This window comes from Cinclus cinclus, chromosome 17 (assembly GCF_963662255.1).
Source record: "Cinclus cinclus chromosome 17, bCinCin1.1, whole genome shotgun sequence".
NCBI lineage: Eukaryota > Metazoa > Chordata > Aves > Passeriformes > Cinclidae > Cinclus > Cinclus cinclus.
In genome coordinates, this window is record NC_085062.1 from 9,816,924 (window position 1) to 9,842,636 (window position 25,713).

The window sequence follows — 25,713 nt, forward strand, 5'->3', positions numbered from 1 at the left end:
AGCTCCTGCCCTGTCTCCTTGCTGCCTTCAGCCTTTGGGATGGGCTCAGCCAAATCAGTTGCATTAGAAGATGGGGAGGGGGCTTCAAGTTATCCCCGGGGTAACGCCAAACTGTGGGGAGAGTGGGTGAGCGCTGGTGCTGAAGCTCAGAGCTGTCCTGAGCATCTTCTTCTGGGAATAATGGTGTAAAAATCAGGTTTCCAGCTCGTGTGACACAGGCAGAGCAGGGCTGAGGGACTGTGAGCAAGAGCAGGCACTTGAAGAATGCTTCTGCTCCCCCCAGATATGCTCAGCCTCCAGCAGTGGATCATGGAAGCATAAAATACCCTGAGTTGGAAGGGACCTGCAAGGATCACAGAGCCCTGGTCCTGGCCCCTCTCTGGGGGGGAAGAGCCTTTTCCTGAAATCCAAGCTGATTTTCCCCTGGCACAGCTCCAGCTGTTCCCTCGGGTCACAGCAGATTGGTGCTGCCCCTCACGAGGAAGCTGGAGGGGGATGTTCAGGTAGCAAAGGATCTACAGTGTTTACTAATGCTCAAGGGATTTTTTTTATTCTGTGACTTTTGCTTTCTTTTATCCTTTGGAGCTGTCACAACACAACATTCTCTGGCTGTCGGGTTATTTAACCATTCCTTGGAGGGGAAACTGCTTTTATTCAAAGAATCACAGAACGGTTTGGATTTGAAGGGACCTTAAAGCTCATCTCATTCCATCCCCTGCCACGAGCAGGGACACCTTCCACTCTCCCAGCCTGCTCCAAGCCCCAATGTCCAGCCTGGCACCGTGAATACATCCAGGGACGCAGAGTTTCCCTGGACCAAACCCTCTGTCCCCCTTCCCTCCTCTCTCCCGCATGACTTTAAGCCGTGATATCGAGGCCCTGTGCGCCACGCCCCCGCGCAAACTCGACATTCTGGAGCTCCTTTGGCTCAGTGGCCGGCCGGAGCCGGGAGCGGCGAGCGCGGAGCTCCCTCCTGCGGCCCAGCCGAGCAGCACGGCCGGGCCGGGGAGCTGCAGTCGCGCTCTGCGGGGTAACCCGGGGATTGTCACCCCTTTCTCATCGTGCCCCTGCTCCGCTCCCGGCCCCGCCGCTCCCCGCCCGCGGTGCCCCCGCGATGCCCCGCGGCCCCGCAGGCCCCGTTGCTAAGGGGCCGTTGCTACGGACCAACATCCGGGTTCCGCCCTGCGCATGCGCGGCACCACCCACAGGGCACGTGACCCGGGGAAGATGGCGGCGCTCATGGGGCGGCGTGTACGGCGCTGAGCGGTCCCTTCTTGGTGTCTGTCGCTGCCATGTCGCGGCTTATCGTGAAGAATCTCCCCAATGGGGTGAGGCATCTGTGCGGTGGCGGGGGTGCAGGGGGCGTGCCGGGCCTAGGAAGGGTCGGAGGGGACGCTGCGGAGGGAAAGCGGGATGCCGGGCAGGGAGAGGCATTGGGAGGGGAGCGTGTAGTGGGTATGGGAGAGAGCGGGAGAACCTGCGGGAGAGGTTTGAAGTGGTGGAAGGATGAGGTTTTGGAGGGGGAATGGTGATGAGGTGTGAGATGTCCCGAGGGAAGGGGCTGTGAGGGATTAATGGTCGTGGTCAGTGCTGGGACGGGGGGCATGGGGACGCCTCGGGGGGAGGATGGTGCGAGAGCTCCTGGCGGAGTCAGGAAGGTGCGGGAAGCAGCATGAAAGGTACGGGCTGGGCAGGCGGCAGCCTCTCGGGGGGGCAGTGGACCTTGTCGTGGTCACTGTACCCTCCTTGTTGTCCTGGAGCTGGGAGCAGGTGCTCTCGGTCCTGCTGTGCCCGGCAGGATCCCGCCCTGTTCCCCGTCCCCATGTGTGGATTCGCGGGGAAGATGAGTGGCTTCGGTGCCTGAAGTAGGGATTTGGTTCACAATGTGGTTCCTGTAGTCTTCTAGAAGCCTTCTGAGACACATTTGGTTTGGACTTGTTCTCAGAGCCTCCCTGTGGCTGATTTCCCTTCCTGCTGCTCTCCCTCCTTTCCCAGATGAAGGAGGAGCGCTTCAGGAAGCTCTTTGGTGCCTTTGGCACGCTCACTGATTGCTGCCTGAAGTACACCAAGGATGGAAGGTTCCGGAAATTTGGCTTCATTGGCTACAAGTCTGAGGATGAAGCTCAAACAGCCCTGAATCACTTCAACAAAAGCTTCATAGACACTTCCAGAGTCACAGTGAGCTGATCTCTACAAATATCTCCCTGAGGTTCTTAAGGAATGGGATCTTAGGAAGAGATTTTTCCCTGGGAGGGTGGGGAGGCCCTGGCACAGAGAAGCTTTGGCTGCCCCTGGATCCCTGGCAGTGTCCAGGGCCAGGTTGGACAGGGATGGAAGCACCCTGGGATAGTGGAAGATGTCCATGGCAGGGCATGGAACTTCATGGCCTACTGCAATCCAAGCCATCTTGGGATTCTGTTCCTGTCCATTCCTGACTCTGCCATGGTGATTGAATGTGTAGCTCTGGGCTAATCATCTGTAAGAAGTTGTTCCTGCACATGCCCTGCATCCCATCAGGGTTACAATAATTCCTGAGTGAAGTTATCCAGCGGTTACAACCCAGGCTGTTGAGCACGTGTTTAATTAAAGACCTGACTCCTTCCAGGTGGAGCTGTGCAAGTCTTTTGGTGACCCTACAAAACCCAAAGCCTGGAGCAAGCACTCTCAGAAGGCCCCTGCCTCAGAAAAGCAGACCAAAGAGCCCTTGGCAAGTGCAGCTCCTGCAGGCACAAAGAAAGTGAGTCTTGCCTGAGTGCTGGAGGCTCTGATGTGTGTCAGTGCCAGAGAAGGGTGGCCTGGGCTGTAGGGAAGGGGACAAAGCAGCTGGGACACCAGATGCTGGAGTCCTGGTGCTGGTGTATTCTGCCTCAGGATCTCTGTGCTGTTGGGTTCTCTGGAATTGCCTGTGCTTCTAATAAACCTTTCTGTTTTTTTTCCCAAGGATAAAAAGAAGAAAAATCCAGTGGATAACTTAAAGACGGTGAGTTGAGGTTGGATTGCTGTCCATGCATTCTTGCTGCTGAATAGTTCCTTTCTGTCCTACTTCCCATGCTGTTAATTCAGGCTGGGGCAGCCCAGTTCTATTGTAAAAAATCATTTTCACAACCCCAACACGGGGGTCCAACTTTTTAGTGTGTTCTGTGAGCATACACTGCATCCAGGTCAGTTCTGTTTCAGCAGTTATGGGGTTTATCCATGTGTGAGTTTTGTCACATTGAACTTGTCTGCTTTTTTGTCTTTTTGTTTTGTTTTCCTCTTTAAAGTACTTTCTAAACACCAATTATAAAAGAAGAGTAGGAATGAGACACCTTGTCAGTGTAAATTGAGCTCCCCTTAAGTTTACACTGCTGGACAGAAGGTGACATCTTGGATTTCAGATTCACTGAGTCTCCCTTCACAGCTTGTCTTTTTTTTTTTTTTCTCCCCCCCCCAGCTGGAGGAAGATAAAACATTCCAGGAGTTCTTGGTGGTTCACCAGAAGCGGTCCCAGGTGGCCACCTGGGCTAATGACACTTTGGCAGAGGAGCCTAAGAAGGGAAAAGCAGCAGCTGATTACCTTAACTTTGATTCTGATGAGTCTGAGGAGCTCAGTGAGGCTGGGGATGAACCTTCTGAAGATGAGGAGGAGACTAAAGGTACCCAAGGGACTTGTCACCCTTTGCTTGTCTCAGGGACAGGATTGGACTCAGTGTCACCTTTCTGTGTGCTGGGAATGTCTGGTAGTTTCCCCAGATTTGGGGAAATGTGGCAAATGCAGTGTCTGATATCGGGGAGAGTGGCATTTGTGCTTTCCCTGTGTTGTTAGGGAGGAGTAACAGGGCAAACATCTGCAACTTTCCTTGAAGTGCTCTCCTTTCCTGCAGCCCCTTTCATCTCCAGGATTTCCAGGGCTGGATGTGGTTGTTGTTGGTTTAGGAACCTCTGTGAACTTGTCTGGTCTGCCTTTGATGCATGTTTCTGGAAACTGGGGCTGCCAGGGTTGATGGGCAGGAACAAGGTTCAGTATCTTGGCTCCTGAGAGGAAATCTGGAGTTGTGGGTTCATTCTGAAGACTCACAAGTCTGGGCTTGCAGCCTGGTGTGTGTGTTTTGGAATCCGGTGTCCCTGCAGTAGGGGTGGGTGTGGATTTGAGCTTTTTTCCCTCTCTCCATGAGGTTTCCTCAGGCTGTTCTGGTGGAGTGAGTGGTGTTTTCCCTGCTGCTCCTCATCTCTCTTTTGGGTAACTCAAATGCAGGTGTGCTTGTGTCCTTTTCCCTGTAAAACTAAACACTTCAAACCCTTCTCTGAGGCCTGATTGGGGTATTTAATTAAAATTGTGACAGAATACGTTGTCCTGGAGTACCTCAAACCCTTTTCTAATGTGTTTTATATGTGAACTGTTGCTTTGAAATCCAGGCTGTCGGTCTGGAAGTGCTGAGATTAAATTGCTCTGCTGTTCTCAAGCCTTTCCCATGGAAAAGGTAGAGGACAAGGAGGTGATGGTCATGATTGTGTCAGTTCTCTGCTTCTTCCTGGCCTGGGGGTAGAGCAGCAGCATCTGTGTGAAAAAACTTCTCTATCCTCTCTGCCAGGAAAGAAAGAAGGGAAGAAGGCAGCTACCAGCAAAGACCTCTCAGATATGGATTACCTGAAATCTAAAGTGGTGAAGGATTCTTCTTCCTCATCCAGTACAGAGGAAGAAACAGAAACTGAGGGGGAAGAGGAAAGTGAGACTGAGGAGGATTCATGCATTGCAGAAGCCCACCCAGAGAAAAGGGGGAAGCCAAAAGCCCAACAAACAGAGCAAAAAACACCAGTGGGAAAGAAGAAAAAGGGATCCAGACTAGAGGTACAGCTGAATTAGATTTCTGTCTGTTTTGAAGCAGCAGCTTTGGTGATAGCAGGTGTCTGTCAGTCCCTGCAGGGATGAGCTGACAGCCTGGGAGGGCTGCAGGGCCCACTGGGTACCAGCTTTCTTGGCATTCTTGGTGTGACCCATTTACAAATGTTGAATCTCCTCAGGGCTGACTAAATTCCCAGAGATGGGGCTTCCAGCTAAGTGTTTCTAGTGTCCTTGTCAGAGGCTTTTTTCCAGGAAATGCTGTCCTGGAAAGAGCAGAATTCAGTTTTTCATGGCAGTGCACCTTTAGCTGGCACCTCCTGCCCCAGGCTGCTGCAGCTGTGGGAATCTCCTGATATTCCCTCCCACTCTTCAGCCAAGCCCAGCTGGTTGTGCTGTGATTTTTGTTCTTTCATTCAGCTTTTTCTCTCCCCTCCTTTGTGCAGAGCCAGGGCAGCTCAGGGGAAGCCATCACTCCATTCACAGTGAAACTCCGTGGGGCCCCCTCCAACATCACTGAGGCAAGTTTGGTTTCCCAGCTGGGGAGGGAGGCTCAGGGGCATCTCCCAGTGTACCTCTGCAAGATGTTTGCAGAAACTTTTCACTCTTTTGAGGGATGTGTTGGTGATCAGGGGAACTTCTGAGCTGTCTTTGTGCAGAGATCTGCTTGCTGAGCGGGGTGTTTTATGTATAAAAACCTGAGCCTGCAACTTGCTGCTTCCTGTATCTGAGAACTTATTCAAACAATTCTAATTCTTCCCACAGCAAAAAATTCAGGAATTTTTCTTCCCTCTGAAGCCAGTGGCAATCCGGATGGGAAAAAAGGCCCAGGGGAAGAATTCAGGTAAGAGCTGTGTGTGGAAGAGGGGTGGACTCTGTGAGCCAGGGCACCTCTTGATCACCCCTCTGCTCTTTCAGTCTGCAGTTCCAAATCCCTGGCTCGTGGCCTGATTCTTTGAGACCTTTCTGTGACTTTGCAGCTCTCCTGCCCTACTTGCTGTCCACAGGATGCCGTGGGCAGAGTAATGTTGGCTGTGCTCCCTTAGCAGTAGCAGCAGCCTTTTTTTAGGAGACTTCTTCTTTTTTTTTTTTTTTTCTTTTTTCTTTTTTCTTTTTTTTTTTTTAATTGAGCTGCATCCAGAACTTTTCTGAACACCCCAAACCATGCCAAGGAAAAGCCTGTTCCTCTGGTATAGCTGCAGCAGCCCAGGGCACTGCCGATTTGTGGGAGCAAGTCCTTGGGGCTTTGCTATGTGCTCTTTACTTTAATAGTCCAGCAAGGATGCACCTTTTATTTGCTCTCAGAGGCACCTGTGAAAGCCTCCTCCAGCTGCTAAGTCAAGTTTTTTTTTTTTTTATTTTTGTATAGAGAATAAGATTTGAAAAGGCAGCCTTCCAGCCTGACATGGCCATTTCCAGGCTGGATTGAAACTTTTCATGGGAACTGAATGCCCTATCTATAGGAATCTATATTAAAGCAGGCCCAATTCACCCTTAATTACCCAATTAGTGGCTGTGTGTATTCCCCACATGATGCTCAGTTGAACCTTCCCTTCCTCCAAGGTTACATCTTTGTTGACTTGAAGAGTGAAGCAGAAATGCAAAGGGCCTTGAAGCGGAAAAAAGAATTCCTGGGTAAGGGCTGTTTGTTCCTCCTCGTTCCGGCCGTGGGAGCTCAGCTGCTCGAGTGTTCCCTGCACAAGTAGCTCCTGTGATTGGAGTTTTTCCCAGGCAGATGGGAGGCTTGTTCCTTGGGATAAACCAGGTGCTGTGGCAGGAGTGGGGTTTTGGGGCTCTCATGTTTTGCCGTGTGGTTGAGGTGGTTCTTGTTGGGATAAAAATAACACTGCTGGAGTCCAGCTTTGTACAGACAGTGCTGCAAGGTTGGGTTGGAGCCCTAGGCTTGGCCTAACCCTTGGAGTAACTTCTGAAATTCTGTTTGCAAATATTGTGTAGGTTGGCACAGACAGGCTGGGGCTCTCTGAAAGGAAAGATTTTTATGAAAACTGACTCTTACAGCCCCCACCTCCCCCTTATTTTTGAGTCTCAGCCTGCGGGGCTATGATTGTGTCTAACCATGGGCTTTTTGTGATGCTTTCAGTTTTAGCTTTCATATTATCCAGGTTCTGTACTGCGTTAGTATGTAACTCTGAACTTCATATAAAGTCTTAGCAAATTCTCCTCCCAGCTTAGTTAGACAAAGCAATCCTTTTCCAGTTCAGGCCCAAAAAGTATAAACAACAGTGAGTTGAGGAGAGCAATCTGAAAGGATAAGACTTCGTAACCTGGAGCTGTAATTGGACAATTAACCCCAACATATGAATGGGACAAAAGTTATAAAAGTGTGAAAACTCGTGACCCATCATGCATCTTGGGGGTAGCCTCAGCCAGGCTCTTGCACTGCCCAGGGTGTTTCCTTTGAAGGCCTTTTCATGAATACCTCCTTTATTCCTTTAGCTCTGTCTAGTCTGTGTTCCAGGCAGCCTCTCTGGGTAGCATTTGCACGTGAGTGTTGTTTGCTCATGGCCTTGGGAAGCATCCAAGGTCCCTCTGTGCTGTTTGGGGATCAGGTGGACGCTGTGTGGAGGTGTCCCGGTGCAGCAACACTGCAAAAGAAACTGCTCCAGCAAAACCTGAGCACCAGCCCTGGCAAAGGATCCTGAGGGATGATGAGGAGGAAGAGGACTTGTCTGAGTCAGGGAGACTGTTTGTCAGGAATCTGCCTTTCACCAGCACTGAGGAGGACTTGGAGAAGATCTTTTCAAAGTATGGTGAGTGTTTGCCATGGGGCTGGAACCTGCAGGGTGACCTCTTTCCTTTGCCCAGAGGTTTTCCTGCTGGGTGGGAATGGACAAAGCTCTGTGTCCCATGCCTCTTGAATGTTGCCCAGCTGCCATAATCTTCATTTTCTGGTGTGATAATGTGAGCCTGCTTGGCAGGATGCCTCCTACAGGTGAATCCTTGAGATCCACCTGACCTTCCAAACTTGGGGTGTAAGTTTGAAGTGTCTCTCTTCTACCTCCAAATTCAACACATATAAGGTTATCTTGGCATCCTGGGGCAGAGAGGGTGAGGTAGTGGAAGTCTTTATTCCTGACTGGAGGTGAAGGCAGCTGCTCAGAGTTTGCCTGATTTGTGTCACCTCTAAGATCCCATGAGTTGCCACACCTAGACTCGGGGTGCTTGTGCTGGGCCAGCCTTGTCCCTCTGCAGCTCCTGGCACAGGCTGGTGGTTCACCACACATCCAGAGCTGCTCCCCTCATTCCTGATTGTATGTGGGAGGTGCCAGTTCAGAGCTGTGCAGGGACATCTGTGATCAGCAAGCCTTGCCTCCTGCAGGTCCCCTCTCGGACATCCACTTCCCCATAGACAAATTCACCAAGAAGCCAAAAGGATTTGCTTTCATCACCTACATGATCCCTGAGCATGCTGTGAAGGCCCTGGCAGAGCTGGATGGGCAGGTGTTCCAGGTACAGCAGCTGATGCTTTTCCTGTGCTTTGGGCTGCAGCTGGTGGGAGTGCTTGTTGGGAATGTGGCTGAGAGTTTGTTCTCGGCTTTGTTAAAAAGGTTGAGGCTCTCCTGCAGGCTCTTTTGGTAGAGTAGATTGGTTGGAACAGTTTTGCAGGCACCAAAATCCTGATAGAGGTGGGGAAGGAGCTCTGAGTCTGTCTTACACTGTGTGGCCACTTTGACTTGAGGCTGTGGATCCTTTGGGAAAGAAAATTCCCTCCTTCCACCAAGGCTGACTGGGAAAGGTGCCAGGAAATTTTCTCCACGTGGACATCTGTGGTTTATTCCAGAGCTGCTGGACCTCTTCTTCCTGTCTTGCAGGGCAGAATGATGCATCTTTTACCGTCCACAATCAGAAAGGACAAAATGGAAGATGGGGATGCAGAAGAGTCTTCCTCCTACAAAAAGCGCAAAGAGGCCAAGGACAAAGCCAACAGTGCCAGGTACAGGACAAGCTGCCAGATTCCCAGGAAATTGCAGGAAGGCATGTGGGATCTTCACAGGGGCTGTAGACATTCCCAAAGTTGATGAAGCATTTGCTGTGCAGCTCTGTTTCTTTTGTCTCTTCCTACCTGGCTCCTGTGCCCAGGTAGCTGCAGTAGCTCAGTGGGCAGCAAGGCTTTGGTATGAGTTACTTCTTTAGAAAGAGTTAGTCTGTAATTCTTCTGGGGAGTGGTTTCAGATCAGTTGGGCCTTTCTGCACTGCTTGGCCACCTGTAATTCTGAAGCTTGTAGCAGCTTTGCTTGCTGGGTGACAAATCAGTTTGCAAGAAGTGGCTGATATTTTCTGTATTGAAGGGAAAAAGGTGCAGCCTTTCTTGCTTGGGGTTTGTGGGTCTAGGAAACCAGTTGGAAAGGTGTGTTCCTCTGAGCCAGTACCTGAACTTAGCTGCAGAGCTGTGACCAATCAGGTCTGTGGAAGCAGAGCTCAGCTGCCTGCACTGCTTTCTGTTTGCTCTCCAGTCACATCTGCCTCAGCCTGTCCCTTCTCTAGGGATCTTCCACCCTTCTTTCCCTCTCTCTTCACCCTGCCTGCTCATGGTGGTCCTCAGAGCTGCTTTCTCTCAGGATTGTTGACTAGAGGGGCCCCATGACTGACCCTGGCTGTGTTTTCTCTTGCCAGCTCCCACAACTGGAACGCGCTCTTTGTGGGAACAAATGCTGTGGCTGATGCCATGGCCCAGAAGTACAATGCTTCCAAAAGCCAAGTGCTGGATGCTGTGAGTTGGGTTGGGATGGATCAGCTGGGGTGGGACATCACTTGCCTGCCTGTTTCTTTGTGGCCAGGGCCTTCCTGGTCTTGTACAGGAAAAGCCTCTGTGCATCCATGGGCACCACACAGCTAAGGCCTGTGGTTCTGTGGCACCTCTGTGGGGTCTGAGCCTATTGATACCCTGGTGTCCAGCCTTCCTTCCCACTCTGCTTTTCTGTGACTGAATTTTGCATTTCTACATAACTAGAAGTTGATGGGAATTTACACCCTATACCTCAGCTTCTTCCTGGAAACTTCATTTTACTTTGGGATGTGTTTGAATTCCAACAGCACAATTTCCAGCGGCTCCAGAGGAGCTGGAGCATTTTACCCTCAAGCTGCCTGCCACATTGCTTTTGCACGTGCTTCTGAGAGCAGCAGGTGACTGAATTCTTGCCTGCAGGAGGGCAAAGACAGCGTGGCAGTGAGAGTGGCTCTGGGAGAAACGGAGCTGGTCCAGGAAATTCGCCGTTTCCTCGTGGAAAACGGAGTCAGCCTGGATTCCTTCAGCCAGGTGAGAGGCTCAGCTGGAGGCACCAATAGGGATCCACCTCTTCTAGTCCTAGTGTTCTCAGCTCTCTTGGAAATTGGTAATTGAATCCTGAGCATCTTGCAGGATTGAACCCTCCCTGATAAGTTAGGAAATGGATCCATTTGAAAGTACAGCTGCCCTCAGGATGGGTGACATCCATATTATGATGGCTTTGGGATGGTGGGAAGCTTGCTGTAGGCAGGGAAGGAGCCTTGTGGATCTGCAGCTGAAAAGTCCATCCAAGGGATGTGGTTGTAGTGGGGTGTGGATTTTCCAGGGGAGATTTTCTACACAACTGTTGGTCCTTTTGGATCTGAGAAAGGAGTGGCACGGAGAGATGAGAGCACAACCTGCTGAATCCGGAGTCTCCAGTTAGAAAATTGGTGGATTTGCTCTCTTACATCCCATATTCTTTCTTTCTTTCCCTGCTGGCTGTCTCAGGCTGCTGGTGAGAGGAGCAAGACAGTGATCCTGGTGAAGAACCTCCCAGCCAGCACGAGCACGATGGAGCTGGAGGAACTCTTTGGCAGACACGGCAGCCTGGGCCGGGTGCTGCTGCCAGAGGGAGGCATCACAGCCATCGTGGAGTTCCTGGAGCCCACAGAGGCCAAGCAAGCTTTCACCAGGCTGGCCTACTCCAAGGTGAGAGCACTCCCTGGGGAGTGGGATCTTGGTGAGCTGGGAAGCTGCAGAATGGCTCTGTCTGAGCGTGAGGAGCACAGGGAGTGTGGGAAGGGTGTTATCCCAGAGCCACGGAGGTGCCTGGTACAGCAGAGCAGGGCTCGGCCTGCAGAGGATGCTGGAGAAGGGGGCTGGGACACAGCTGGAGGGTTTCTTTTCCCTTTCACAATCCAGAAGTGACCCATGGCAGGCTGTGCTTGTGTAAGGCTGGATCCTTTAGTGTCAGAGTTTAGGCTGTGCTCCTCCTTTAGTGTCAGAGTTTAGGCTGTGCTCCTCCTTTAGTGTCAGAGTTTAGGCTGTGCTCCTCCTTTAGTGTCAGAGTTTAGGCTGTGTTCCTGTAAGGCTGGCTCCTTTTGTGCCAGAGTTTAGTCCATTTGAAAAGGTTACTCAGCTTTTCCACTGCTGTTTGCCATTACAGAGCAAGGTGAAAATGAAGCTGAGAGCAGTTTTTCTTTCAGGCCTTTCCCTTCACTCATCATTTCTCTCCTGACTTCTCTTCACAGTTTCATTCTGTGCCTTTGTATCTGGAGTGGGCTCCAATGGGGGTTTTCCTTAGCTCAGCCCCTCAGAAAAGAAAAGCTGGGGTTTCAGGAAAGGAGGATGAAGCGGGGCTGGCACCAGGTAAGAACTCTGCCTGACTTGTCATGGGTCTCTGTGTTTCTCTGCTGTTGTGTCAAGCCCCAGGATATGTTTGGTCTGGGGGATTTCCCACTGTGAGGGCTGATTTTCCCTCCCTAAGTACACCCTCTTTCTCCCCATCCCAGGGGCTCCCCCACTCTTTGAGTGGGCAATTCCCCCATAAGTTGGCTTTGTTGCATCTGACAAAGTTGGGTTTATTCTTCTTGTTTCAGGTGAAGCTATAAAAGACTCAGAGGAAGCCGCAGCACAAGAAGAAGAGGAGGAGGAAGAAGAGGAGGAAGAAGAAGAAAATATTCCTGGGTGTACCTTATTCATCAAAAACCTGAACTTTGCCACCACAGAAGACACACTGAAGGAGGTGAGCAATAAGGACACAGTGTTTAAAGGATTTCAGCTGCAGCCAGTGTGACCTAGTGGGAGATGAGTGAGCACTGGGTTCTGCTGGGACTGGGTACATCACTCCAGGTGTCAGTTAAGATAAATGCATCTGAAACTGTTTTGGTGGGGTTTAATTCCACCTAGAGACAGGTGGAGGCAGTAGGAAATCTTCTAACATTCCTGATTTCCCATGTTTTCTGTAATGCTCCTCCTTGGGACAGGTACTGCTGCAGCTCTACCACTGCTTTGTGTGTGAGAGGCAGTGAATAAATAGATGATGATTTTTAAATGGGCTTTTCCTCTCAGCTTCTGCTGACACTGCTGCCTTGTGCTGTTTCTCCTCAATGAAGCACTTGGGAGAGAGTCTGGCATTCCTGAAGTTCTGTGGGGTGTTAATACCAAAATAAAGAAAGGCAGCTGATTTTGCCATCCCTGGCACTTCTTGTAGCCAGAGTGTAAAATGCCACATTCCATGGCCCAAAAATCCTGGACCTGTGAGACTGTGTAGAGACTCTGATCCAGCTGTGGACAAATAAATGTCCAGTGGAGGGCTGGCACTTTGTCCCCTCTTCTTTTTCTGGCTTTACAAGTGAGTCAAATAAATAGTTTGCTACTCTCTAAGCCCCCATTTTTGGGAAGAGCTATGTTGTAGGGACATCACAGGCACCACCCACCCTTAAGGCCTCTACCTGGTTGAGAGCATCTTGTAATCCAGTGTTCCTCCAGAGCCATCTCAGATCTCTGCACAGTTTCTGAGGGGTGGTGGAGCATTTCTGGGAACACGTGTCTTTATCTTTAAAACTGTGTGTGTGTGTGTGTGTGTGTGTGTGTGTGTGTTTGCACAGAAATAACGAGGTGAGGAAAGGCTCAGCTGCACTGCCTGGCAGGTGTGTGCTGGGGAGGAGGGCCTGTGTGGAAGAGGGCCACGTTGGCAGTTGAGTTGCAAGCCTGTGACAAAGGGAACTGAATCACGTGTCCAAATTCCTTGCAGACGTTTGCCAAAGTGGGAGCCCTGAAGAGCTGCACAATATCCAAGAAGAAAGACAAAGCAGGTACTCTAGATGTTGCTGTTCAGTTCCTTCCCTCAGCTGGTTGCTGGGGGCTCAGGTGTGGCATTGCTTCAGCATTCATCTAGCTGAGCATTTGTGTTCCTGCTGGCAAAATCCTCAGTGCTTCCCGAAGTGTTCCCGTCGAAATGGCTGCAAGCAGCCCCCAGACCTTCCCCCAGGGTTCACAGTCTAGAAGCTTGAGCTCCACTGTGGGGTTTGTGGAGACGTGGCCTTCTCTTGAGATCTTGAGATGGGAGAAGCCAAACTCCTTCAGGATGACAGAAGAGAGTGGGATGCAGGCTGACAGGAGCCGGTACCCCGTGATGATTAAACCCTGCGTTATCTTGGAAATGCCAGATCCTCAAGGATGCCTGGCTGAGAGCTGTGCTGAGTGGGCTTGGTTTGCCTTCTCCCTGCCAGCCTTGAGCCCCCCAGGCTGCAGGGATGAGTGCCTGTGCCTGTTGTTGGCTGCTCTCATTTCCCAAGGAGTTGGATTAATGCAAGTGCTGGCTGGAGGGGCTGTGGCTTCTCTCTGGGAGCTGCACAGCTTTGTGGTATTTCCTCTTGACAGAGCTTCCCTGTCGTGTGATATTTGAAAACTCAGATCTGCTGGGAGATAAAGAAATGAAGTGAATTCTTCAGTTCTCTTGGAGGTCTGAGCAGGCAGCACCAAGTGTGAGCTGATCTTGGAGCACCTGATCCCCTCTGGCACTGGGGGTCACCTCTACGCCCTGCCACTACTGAGGCTCTGAAGTTGAAAATGGGGTGTTGTTTTCTCCCCTTATTATTAATTGTCCTTTAATTATGGCTCCTGTATTAGGCAGCAGGTTCCTCAGGGGTGTGGTGTGACTGCACGTGCTGCAAACCTTTGCTGTGCAGGGGTGGAAGAGATCTCTCCTTTCTTGTGGAAGTGGCAGCTGCCCACTCCAGCTTAAGGGATGTCTGTCTCCACAAGGGGATCACTTCTCCTGATTGTGACCAGCAGCTGCTTTGTAGTGTTTTGTTGAAGGAAGTTTCACTGAAAGCATCAGTTTGTGTGCAACATCTGTTAGCCCCTCTTCACATCAGCACCAAAAGCAGCTGGTCCAGAGCAGTGCCTTTCTCAAAAATCTCAGCCAGGGGTGCTCATGAGGAGTATCCAAGTCCACCCATGGACAGGCTGGCCCTTTTCATGGGATATGAAGTTTTTGTCCCCCCAGTTTGGCAATCAGTGCTTGCTCCTGGTTTGTTTTTATATCTTTTATTATCACTGCTTTCTTAGCAAGTCCCCTTTCTCTCCTGACAGGCACTTTCCTTTCCATGGGCTTTGGATTTGTGGAGTACAAGAAGCCAGAGAGTGCCCAGAAAGCCCTGCGCCAGCTCCAGGTGAGCCCGATTCTGATTTCCACGCTGGGATTCTTCCCAGACACTTGGGTGAACCTGGCAGCTCAAAATGGAGCTGAGGATGTCAGTGCTGTGGGTTGCACTGGACAGGTGGAGAAGCTTCTAAAATGGGCCAGGATTTTGAGGGAAGAGGACAGATTTTATAAAAGGACAGAACCGTGGAAAAGTGTGTTTCTTAGTGCTGATCCAACATGGAAATCCCAGAAATTGTACAAGGATTGAGTTTTCATGAGGTTTCCTGTCAGGTGCCCCTTGCAGGGGGTAGAGACCCAGATATCCCCTCACAAAACAAACACTAATTTAATGTTAATTCAGTGCTGATTTGACTTCTAATGCATTTATGTATTTATTTATATTAATTATATGCTTTTTTCCTGCTGTTTCTTTGTTTGAACTCCCAGGGCTGCACTGTGGATGGCCATAAGCTGGAAGTGAAGCTCTCAGAGAGAGCTGTCAGGTAAGGCTCACCTCTCACCTCATTAACATTTCAGCTACAGTAATCCTTGGGAACTTCTTCCCTTCTTTCCCAGCATCTGCATCTGAGGGATGTGGCCAGGAGTGCTCCAGCTGTTGAACACATCAGCCTTTGCTCAGCTGTACTCAGTCAGCTTTGCTTGAAAGGAAAAAAAATTAGGGAATGAGCTGAAGTGGGGCCCCAAAACTGAGCCCAAAGTGAGAACCAGGCAGAATTTTCTTCACTGCTCAAGGAAAAATCCTCTGCTTTGGTGACAGTTCAGGCAGCACTGCAAGTTCCCAGGAGTTTGAAAAGTTCTTGGAGAGAAATTTTCTGTGGGTAATGAAGTCTTTTACCTGTTCATCTGAGAGAACAGGAACTCAGGAATAACACTCTGGTCAAATCAAGACAAAACCAGGTTTCTTGCTTGATAAAAAATTTAGATTTACCTCCTTTTGTCTGGGCAATCAGGCACAGAGGAGAAGGTTACTTGTGGGTGAATTTACCTGGAGCTAGCTTTGGCTTTTAGGGATTTCTTCCCAGTTCTTCCTCAGCACAGAATATTCTAACTGCAAAGTTGCAAATTAATCCAGATATTTGTATGGGCACCTAAACACTGTCCTTCACACACTCTGGAAACCCTACTGGAAGTGATATCTGTTAAATGTCAAAATTTGTTTGAAAATCTGGTTGCTGGGAACCACAAGCAGTCATGACAGCTCCCTGTGTCTGCACTTTGTATTTCAATTCTTTCATGAACCATTTTTATCCAGTTTGATTTTGAAAATCCCTTCAGCAGGTATCCAGGCTGCAATGGGAAGTGCTTTGCTTTACGGAATAAGCTGCTGTCTTTTGTTAGGTAAATTCTGACCTTGTCTAAATGCAATACAATTCCAGAGGTAAAAAACCAAAATTCGTACTCTGTTACAAAATTTCAATTACTATTTTATAAGCCAGGAAGCAAAAGAATCCACGTTATCTTACATTAAGCAAATTTGAAAAAAAATATATTCATTAATGCATTCTCCTGACAATTAAAAGGCAAGATTTGGTGACAAAAACACAAGTTAGTGACAAATGTGAGACGAGGACCTCACCTGGGGCAAGGTGGGCTATTTAATTTTCAGATGAGGGACTTAAAGGTGTTTGGAATTTGATCCTTCTGGGTGTCCTGTGTGGCACTGCCACTGTCTCAACTAAGGATGCCAATGTGAGCTGGTGCCTTAATTTTCCACATTCCAAATCCTGAGGGAGCCACGCTTCAAAGGGACTTTACTGCTGCATGTTCTTTACCTGCCCTTCCTGTTGGCTTCCAGGCCTGCTGTGAAATCAGCCCGAAAGAAACAGACTGCCAAGAAGCAGAAAACTTCCAAGATCCTGGTGCGAAACATCCCCTTCCAGGCCACTGCCAGGGAAATCAGGGAGCTCTTCAGGTAGGAAAGTGCTTTGTTGGCTCTGTGGGTTACTCTGGGTGCAGCTGCTGTGATTTTCATACAGGGTCTTTATCAATCTGTAAATATTATGAATTTTCTGTTGTCTCTGTAGAAGAAAAACAGGGATTTTGGGATCACCTCTTGTGTTCTGTGTGTCCTCAGCTTGTTGTGCTGAGATTTAAGCATCGTTCCATCCTGAAAAATAAGTGAAGCTTTGTGAAAGGATAACCATTTATGCTGCTCCCAGGACAGGATTGTTCTGCTCGCTGCCCTGGGCTGTGGTCCCTGCTCTGCTGTTGTTTTGCAGGAGGGATTTTTCTGCCAGCTCCCATCCACAGGGTGCTGTGTTGGCAGGTGGCCCCTGTGGGTCTGTCCTAGCAGAAATTGGGTGCTTTTGTCACAGCTGGGGCATTTCTTTCCAAAGGGGATATTTGAGCTGTTGCTTAACCCTTTAAAACCTCCTCGGACCGTGCAGTGCAAGGCTCCTGGCAGCAATTTGTTTGTGTTTCCTTGTGTTCATGGAATTCCAGCTCCTTTATTTGTGTGAAGATGGGCTTCCTGGGTGGCTGGGAGGCTGTTCCCTTGCAGGCTGTGAGGAAAGCTCTGTGTTGCAACACTCATTTGGGATGAATTCCAGGGATTTCACTAAAGGCAAAGCCTGACCTGGCTTTTGGACAGGGGTGCGATGATGGTCCCAACAAGAAGATGCCTCTAGAAGAGCAAAAGCTTTTTCTTGTGCAGTGCAGCTTGGATGCTTTTGCTTCAGTTCTATCCTGAGGGATTCAGGCAGAGCTCCTGGGCTGCCAGTCCCCATGCTGAGTTTCCTCAGCACGTGGAGCTCTGCTAATTTAAATCCCAACACTCTGAGCTGCAGATGTGACCCTCGTAAAGCTCGAGCCAGCAAAGCTGGGACTAAGGTGAAGTTCAAGGCCTCGGGAGGGTTTGTACATCACAAGCACAGAGCCTGTGGGGGGTTTTTGGTGTGGGTTTTTCCCCTCCTGTCTTGTCTAGCACCTCAGAGCTGTGGAGGGGAGGGGCAGGGGAACATCTGATTAATGTTGCAGGGAATGTGCAGCTTCCAGCTGGTGACAGCTCTCAGAGCATCCCTTTCATTTACCTGGAATATGCAGAGCTAGGGGTTTAGCCTCAAAACAAAACCCAGCAGCTTGGGGGGGGGAACATTCCTTTCACTTCTGCCACCCCTCCTTCCCTCTGGAGAAGCCAAAACCAGGCACAACAGAGCACTGCCCAACACCTCACCCTCCTGGATTGCTTCATTTGTGCCTTTGAATCAGCTGCCTTTGCCTGGAGCTTTGGGCTTGCTCTGCCTTTAGGAACCTGTCTTAGTTTGTCTTTTGTTAGGGATTGATTGGGAATGGCAAACAATCCTTTGGCAGTGGAAGGGCTGGCAGGGCTGCAGGGGGCACTCTTAGCCTGCCCAGGACAGCCAGCCTTGGGGACAGCAAGGGACAGCCAGCCTGGGGAGCACCAGGCCACTCAGCCAGGCATCACCACACAGGGTGACAACCCCAGGTTTTACATCTTCCCTATTGTTTCACCTGCTCCAGAGCCACCTGCCAGCTCTGCAGCAGGAGGAAAATTCAGAAATATTAATTTAAAAAATAAAGAAATACTAATTTAGAAATAAATGCTAATTTTTATATGTGTGTATTTATTTTATGTACCCACACATATTACGTACATCCACACAGAATCTAGATATTATGTAGGTATTACCCCAGAAAAATACATAGATTATGCCAATATTGTTCAAAAACTATCTCTAACACATTATATGTGTGTAGATATATTTATTTTATTCCTCCCAAATAAATATTTTCACGTTTTCAGCTTTGTCAAGGAATTCAGTCCCCCTTTACAAAGGGCCCCCCAAAAGGTGTTGATGACTCTGGGACAGCAAACCCAGGGAGCTGGGTGCTCTGAATGGTGGATTTTTCAAGCTGCTGGAGCTGCTCAGCACTGGCACTTCAGGGATCCCTGCCCTGGCTGCTTTTACACTTGTGGATCTTGTTGTTCATGGATCCATCACTGGAATGCTCAGCCTTGCCCTGCACCATTCCTGTGTTTCTACAGCAGCCTGCAGGAACTTCACATTTTGGAATTTGGGGATTGCAGCTTCTGTTTCTTAGATTGGAGAAAGGTGGTGCTTAATTGAAGTGTTTGAGGGGAGTCAGGAATGCTCGGATCAACAGCTCAGGTCCTCTGCCTGCAAAATAATATTTTAGCAGTTCCACAAGCCTCAGGTGCTGCCCTCCTCCCACCCCAGCCCCAGTGGCTTTGCTGGGCTGTGACACTGGTTCAGAGCATGTCCTGCCATGTTCTCCTGGAGCTTCTGGCTTCTCTTGCACCCTCAAGGGATTTATTTATCTTTTTTTATTTTTTTTTTTTTTTTAAGATAGGTGTTATCTTCTTCAGAGGGAGAAATGCTGTTCAATTATAGGGACTGCTTTTGGGCGAGGTGTGAAGATTTAGCTTTTGTGGGTGTGTTTTTTTTCACCCATTTTTGTTCTTGATTAGATCCTACTCTTCTCTTTACTACCTGGAAAAATAACAAAAGGTAAATGGTGCTTAGTTCTTTGCAAAGAGCCATAGTTAGTGGAGGAGAGACAAAGGGATTGCTATCCTATGAAGGCTTTTTTTTGAGAAGGAACTCTAGATCTGTGAGAGGCCACATTTTCACAGATTGGAGCCCTGGCAATTTCTGAAAATTGGGCTCCTTTAAGAATCTATCACATGAAATCATGCAGCCTTCATTGGGAGTTCCAATTAACTCTTTGTTTCAGAGTTCCATCCTCCTTCCCTCTGACTGCACCAACTCCATGAAGATTGACAATCAGGCTGTTTTGCAAGTGGTTTATAATGTTTATAATGTTTTGAGGAGATGGGGGTTTCGTTTTCCTCAAAAAGGGAATGATAAAATTTAGAAAAAACACTTCTTAAGCTTTAGAAGTTTGGAAAAGCACTTCTTGCTGCTCATCCCACCAAAGGATGCAGTTCTTGGAGTTGTGTGTTTGGGGGATGAAGTTGTTTCTTCTTTTCTTTGCAGAATATATCTGAGAACTTACCATTTTGGTTTTCTCTTTGATATCTGTGGAATTTGCAGCAATTGTTAGTTCCAGCCCTGCCCTGCCAATTAGCTGTGGGAGACAAAGTCCAGGGGGAGATCAGGACTCAGTGTGGAAGGTGTTTTATCATCCCTCTGACCATCCCTTGCCTTGCACCTGTAGGAACTGCAGTCAAACACGTTGCACAAAGCTGTCAAATCACAAATTATTATCAGCTGGGAGGCTGGACTTTAGTTTGACTAAAGAAGCAGCGAGCAGAAAAGCAACTGGAAGGTATTGCAGAGCAAAGAACAGGTTATCAGGTGCATTTATCTCCATAGTCTGACTTTCCTACAGAAAAAGTAACAGTGCTTCTTGCAAAGGCCTTTGGGGGTGGGTGTCTCTTTCAATTTTAATTCCTTTGCTGACTATTTTCTCTGTCTTGACAAAGACATGGCATTTATTGCATCTGGCAAAGCAAGTGTCTGGGCCTGATTAGGAGGAAAAAGAACTATTCCCTCTAATGGAGGGGAGAAGTGAAGTGGGACAAGACTTGGGAGTCAGCCCCTTCTGGGAGAAGAAAAAAAATCTCTTCAGGGAGATGCAGTGGATAAACTGGCAGAGGGGGTTTTTTTAGGCAGTCTTTATGAAGTTAATTTTATAAGATGATGCCTTTCACTTCTTCTGACCTATTATAATAAAGTGTAGTTACCAGAATGGGCTTTTCATTTCCCATTATAAAGGACACGGTGGGATAATGAATCCGTCTGCCAGACATGCTTGCTGTTCACACCTTTCTCCCAGTAATGGAGTCTACATGACTGGAGACAATTTCTCCTTCCCCTGTTGAAGATGTGGAAAATCTGTGCTGGTGAAAGACACAGGAGGAGAAAAAAATTGACGAAATGCATGTGAGTTTGTTAAGCAAGTGCTAGGCAGAGTTAATTAGAGCATTCCATGCAAACAGAATGTCCAGTGCTGGCAGGATTGCTGGGTTTCACTTTAAAACCCTTTGATGTTGTGCCAGAAATGGCTCAAAACCTATTGCTGCTGCTTCTTAGCTGCCTGAATTTTGTCTCCATGTTGTCCCCCTGCAGTCAGATGCCCAAGGGCTTGGGGACAGGTAGGAGCATCTCCCTGGGGTGTGAGGGACTGCTGGGGGTAGCCCAGGAATGGATGACGTTTGGGAGAAGCCATCTGAGCCAGGGCAGAGCTGCTGATGTGTTGGGATAGCAGAAAGAGCAGGCAGAGCAGGGGAATCACTGAAGTCCCCTGAAATGCTGACACCTCTGCTTGTCGCAGGGTGCTCTGCTTGCAAGAAGGGAGCACCCAAAAATGAACCTTGGGGAAGCAGCTGGGCACCCTGCAGCCAGCCAGCCACCAGGGCTAGGACCCCACCTTCCTGGCCTGCCCCGAGGACTGGAAGGACTCTGGAATGTGCACCTTGCCTGGAGGCAGAGCCCAGGTGCAGTCCTGTCACACACAGGCTGGGAGCAGGGTCCGGCAGGGCTCAGCTGTGCAGTGGCAGCTGGCAGGTGCCTCTGAGTTGGATGTGCTGGGCAGTGGGATCACCACATCACCTTCTCCAGCAAACAGGTGGGGCCATGAGCTCTCCAGAGCCCTCCCCAGGCTCCTGCTCCAGGGGTTACCATGTGGTGGTTGGCATCCCAGCACATGGGTGGCTGTGCTCTGGTGTTTCCAGCGCAGGGCTGGATTCCCAAGCCTTGCTGTGGCCTGTCCTTTGGGATAACAACATTTTAAGGCTGTCTTTGCAGGGTGCAGCCTGTGCTGGGAGCTCTGAGCCAGGAGCTCCTGTGGCACTGGTGATGGCACAGAGGATGTGGTGCCTGCGTTTCCACCGGGTTCCAGCTCCTCACTGGGATGCAAGGGCTGTGCTGGGCTGCTCAGTGTCTGAGGAGGACCCTGCAGGATGCTCCTGCGGATTGAGGTTTTCCTCCCTGGCCTCTGTCCCTGTCAGCCATAGGCTGTGGGGTCCCACCCACGCTGATTGAAGATTCTCACAAGGATCACACCTTTGGATGTGTTGAGTTTGTTTTTTGGGACGAAGGAGGCTGCCTGGTTGATGGCTCTCTCTGTCCTGGCTGGAGAGCTGGGTCCCACTGTTTGTTTTTTAGTGTGTCTTTGCTTTGCAGGGGGAGCACAAGACAGATGTGGGGCTGTTGGAGTCCAGAGGAGACCACAGAGTTGGTACAAGGGCTGGAGCCAGGCTGGGAGATGCAGGAGAGAAGGATCCAGGGAGAGCTCAGAGCCCCTTGCAGGGCCCAAAGGGGCTCTGGGAGAGCTGGAGAGGGACTTGGGACAGGGGATGGAGGGCCAGGACACAGGGGTAGATGGGATATTGGGAAGGAATTCCCCCTGTGCTGCCCCCTGAAGCACCCCATGCCCTCTGCCCTTCCACACCTTTGCACTGGGTGCCCTGCATCTCCTGCACAGCTGGTCCCAGTGCATCCTTGCAGCCTTTTACAAATCCTGATGTTTCCATGCCCAAACTGCAGTGCCAGGGGATGCTGCACAGGAAAATGCAGAGTGCAGGAGCTTTTTGGGAAGCAGCTTGCAGGAATGAGCTGCAGGTAGGAGTACAGGGATCTGCTGAGCTGCTTTATTTCTCTTACTCTTTCAAACAGCATAAATGAAACTAATTTTATTTTATTCCCCTCTTCAAGTCTTCTCCTTGTGTACTGGAAACCCAAACACAGCAGAACTGGGTTGATTTCAGAGCCCAGAAATGGAACTGGCCACTTTAATTTGGCCACTCTCCAAAGCGAGCCATGGGGTGAGGGAGAGGGAAATGGGTTTGCAGTGCTGTTTTTCAGTTTGAATCATAAAGGTGTTTAACATAGATAAGGAAATGTTTAACTCTGTGTTATCTTAACAAAGTTGCTTTAAAAGGTGGCTCTTCCCAAGAGCAGAAGGAACAACACTTTTTTTTTTTTCTCCCAGCACATCCCTTTCCTGGGTTTGAATATTCATTACATACTTGATTTTTATATTTATTTTTTTCCCCTTTTCTGCTCTCCACATACTCCGAGTCCCTTTTCTGCTCACTCAAAACCTGGATTTCTCCTGTGCAAATGAAGGGAATTTCTGGGCTGCTTTCTCCCAACTCCTGCCACAGCCCCTCTCTCCAGGGCATCCAGCCGAGCTTCCCAAGGGAACTTTTAATTAGTTTTCCACACAATTTCTGCTGCTCAGCAGCGTGGAGGGGCTCGGGGAGGTGGAGTGAGGTGGGGAAGGGGCTGCTTTTGGAATGTCTTGTTCAAATGCTACTCTTGGATTCTGCTTTGGGGTTTTTGCCATCTTTTCACTGCAAAAAAATTTCAGATGTGGGCAGGTGGTTCTCCATAGGGAGCAAAACCAAAGCCTGCTTGTGCTGGCTGCTGAAAATAACCCACTCAGGGTTCTTAGTGTTAGAAGATCTGGTTTTGTCTGAATTAAGAAGAGCATGTGTGTGTGTAAGAAAGGAAAAACGTGGGGTTTTGAGGGGGTTTTTTTTGCCTTATATTGTGGCCAGTTCTTGTTCATTCTCAGAACTGGCCCTTTGGGAGCTGGCAGCTGGGCATTACACAATCTATAATGTTGAAATTGCACTGGACTAACTTTTGAGCTTGTCTCAGCCTTTCATCAAGGTACAGTCGAGATGATTATTTCCTTGCTCTTAAGATTCCTCTGTCTGTTGGATTTCTGAACTCCAGCTCTTTCCTGGTGATGTTGATCCACCCACCCCCCCCCCCGTCTTTCACTTGTGTGGGTATTTTTCAGTCTCACTTCACGAGAAGGTCCTGAACAAGCCTCTAATGAATCACAGCTTTCTCCTCACGGTGACATCGTGTCCTTTATTTGCATCTCTGTTTGCATCATTATTTTTTTAACCTCATGCCTGCTGCAGCCTCTCTCCCTCTCCCAGTTCAGGAGATTTTTCAGCCTTGGGATGTGATTGCAATTAAAGCCCTTCCACTGCAGAGTCTCTCAGCTCCCCTGAGGCAGTCCCTGTGCCCAGGGCCTTTGAACTGTGCTGCCTTCTGCAGCTGCTGGCACCAGCAGCATTTCTGTCTGTGCCTTGTTTTTCCTGAAGAAATCAAGTTAAGGCAGATCAGGATGACCATCTGTCTTCTCACCTCTCTTTCCTCCTCCCCTAGCAGTATCCTGAGCACTTCCAGGCATCTGGCAGAGGACAGGAGATCTTAAATTTGCTGCAATTAAGCACAGGAGGAAGCTCCTGAGCCTTGTCCTCTCAGGAAGGTACTGTTGTGGGACTGACCCTTCCCAGGTACCCAGGGATTCACATCAGCTGCCTGTGAAGATGGGATGTTTTTTCTGCCCACGTTCCCATTTATTAGCTACCAGGGAAGCCAGAAAAACACTTTTTGTTCTGCTGCCCATCAGTGGTCTGTGCACATCAGGCTGTCCCCTCGTAGCTGGGCTCTGGGCCTTGCCCAGGGGTGTTTGGAGGACAGGTCTGCACCTCCTTCAGCCCCTCTTTTTTTTTTTTTTTTTTTGACATCTCTTTGTGAAACCTCATTTAGAAAAGCAGCAGTGTTGACTTTTCCAAGCCCAGGAGTGCCAATCTCAGCATCTCAACAGGCTGGGGCTGCTCACAAGCAGCACCACTGAGATTTGTGCCAAAATTCACCCTGTAAATCCCATTTCAGGTGGGCTGCGTGGCCCTTTGCTGCTTCTCTTTAACCCAGCTCCTGCTCTTCCCACTCTTTGATCCCGTGCCAGCAGCTGAGGGGTTAAAAGTCTGGGGGGGGTGAGGGGGTGGGGAACGAGGTGTTTCAGCTGCTCATTACTCACTGCCAACTTCCCCCAAAATCATATTAATTTCACGCTGTCACGCAGGACTGCGCTGTCTGTGCCGTCAGCAGCCAGGAGGGTGACGGGGCTGGGGGGGACCATGGCTGCCCCTCATCCCCACCGTGGCTGCCATTAGGGAATCTCACTGCTGGCCTCTTTCCTCGCCCAGGTACCCACCCAGGTGAGGCTGGGGCTGCTCACCTTGCGGGGGTCTGGGGAGTGCTGTGTGCTGCCTCCCCCATGATCATTTTCCACCCCGCTGCCTGTGCAAAAACCCCATGAAATTGGGTGTGCTGCAGCAGGGAGGTCTGGGGGAGGGAAGGAGGGAGGCAGGGGAGCTGCCAGCCTGCCCTGCCCTACCTGTGCTCAGCAAGGATGCTGCTTAAAAGTTGCTTTTTAACCACTTGCCTCCCTTTCTTAATGCCAGCGAGCACAGCTCAGCTCTGCTTGTGAAGATGGAGCTGCCTTTGCCTCCTGTTTGATTTCTCCCCCTTTTCTGCTGTTTGCTCTCTGCATCTGCCAGAGCTGTCACCTCTGTAGGGACTTACTGCCATCAGCTGGGCCTCTGACAGCTCCCACACAAGCTTAGCACTCCTGAGCCCATCCTGGCTGAAGCTCGCTCTTCATAGCAGATATTCTGTTTTTCCTCTGCCATTTTGATTGCTCTTACCCCCAGAGCCTGTCTCACCTTTTTTCCAGGTGTGTGCTTGCATTTTTTTGTGTGTTGTGGCTGTAAGGATGATCCCCCTTTTCTCTCATCACAGCCACACTTCTTGGAGCTCTTGGCAGGGGGATTGGACTAGATGCTCTCATCCCAAACCATTAGTGATCATGTGAAATCCCTGTCCTATTCATCCAGCACTTTGAGATGTGTGGAGAGCAATGAGCTTTCCATGAAATGGAGTGGGATCATCATCACTGAGTGCCACAAGCGGTGCTTGCTCCAGTCACTCCCTGTCCTGTCTTTTGGGACTTTTCCAGGTGACCTGGAGAGATGAATTCCACTGTGCCAAGTGGCCTCTGAGCTTTATTGTGATCATGGCATGTGGCAGCAGCCGCACCGTCAGTTTTGGGCACAGGAGAGGCAAATTGGAAACACGCCTCTGCTCCCGTGGCTTCTCCAGTGTGAGCAGAAAATGGGATGTTCTGTCTCTGGAGCGTGGTGCCTCCCAGCCTGCCTCACCGAGGAGCTGCTCTGTGCCTGCTTTTAATGTTCTGACACCTGGCAGATGTCACATGTGGCCAGCTGGGCTCTTGGGGACGAGCCTGAGCTCAGGAGAGCTCGGCAGCCTCGCTGGGTTTGAGTCACCAGCGCGGCTGCCGCGTTCCCGCTGCGCTTGCGTGCATTTGATCTTCCCTCTGTGTTTCTCTGTTCTCCTGATGAAAATAATTAATCAGGTTATTTTTCTAAGTCATCCTGCAGCTTTACAGGGACAAGACTTAAATAAGGATTCTCTTTAAAGCAGAGCTGTGTTAAAATAGCTGCGTGCCTATAAATATCTCATGGCTTCTGTATTTATTCTCTAGCTCAGTGCAGGAGGTTCTACAGTTGAATATGAGATATATTTTTATTTTTTGGATTGTTGATGCAGCTGGTATCTTAAGAGCAAGGCTGCCTTCTCCAAAGGATGTCCTGGGTACACCTTTGGGTTCCTTCTGTGTTTCCTAGTTGCAAGTTGTACAAATTTCCTCTTGTCTTTG

The 25,713-nt window shown here is 49.6% G+C and overlaps 1 protein-coding gene across 1 annotated transcript in view; it reads left to right on the plus strand.

Moving 5' to 3' along the window:
• The first annotated feature begins 1,292 nt into the window (after positions 1–1,292).
• The window catches only part of RBM19 (RNA binding motif protein 19), a 51,817-nt gene continuing 27,396 nt past the window's right edge, over positions 1,293–25,713 (plus strand). Inside the window, exons 1-21 of the mRNA XM_062504197.1 lie at positions 1,293–1,328; positions 1,996–2,178; positions 2,606–2,737; positions 2,942–2,980; positions 3,434–3,635; positions 4,572–4,828; positions 5,266–5,340; positions 5,585–5,663; positions 6,383–6,454; positions 7,390–7,590; positions 8,160–8,290; positions 8,653–8,774; positions 9,455–9,551; positions 9,987–10,097; positions 10,557–10,757; positions 11,300–11,417; positions 11,648–11,793; positions 12,805–12,865; positions 14,148–14,227; positions 14,647–14,702; positions 16,016–16,132. Of these exons, the coding sequence (XP_062360181.1) occupies positions 1,293–1,328; positions 1,996–2,178; positions 2,606–2,737; positions 2,942–2,980; positions 3,434–3,635; positions 4,572–4,828; positions 5,266–5,340; positions 5,585–5,663; positions 6,383–6,454; positions 7,390–7,590; positions 8,160–8,290; positions 8,653–8,774; positions 9,455–9,551; positions 9,987–10,097; positions 10,557–10,757; positions 11,300–11,417; positions 11,648–11,793; positions 12,805–12,865; positions 14,148–14,227; positions 14,647–14,702; positions 16,016–16,132 (2,516 nt within the window). The remainder of the gene's footprint in view (positions 1,329–1,995; positions 2,179–2,605; positions 2,738–2,941; positions 2,981–3,433; positions 3,636–4,571; positions 4,829–5,265; positions 5,341–5,584; positions 5,664–6,382; positions 6,455–7,389; positions 7,591–8,159; positions 8,291–8,652; positions 8,775–9,454; positions 9,552–9,986; positions 10,098–10,556; positions 10,758–11,299; positions 11,418–11,647; positions 11,794–12,804; positions 12,866–14,147; positions 14,228–14,646; positions 14,703–16,015; positions 16,133–25,713) is intronic.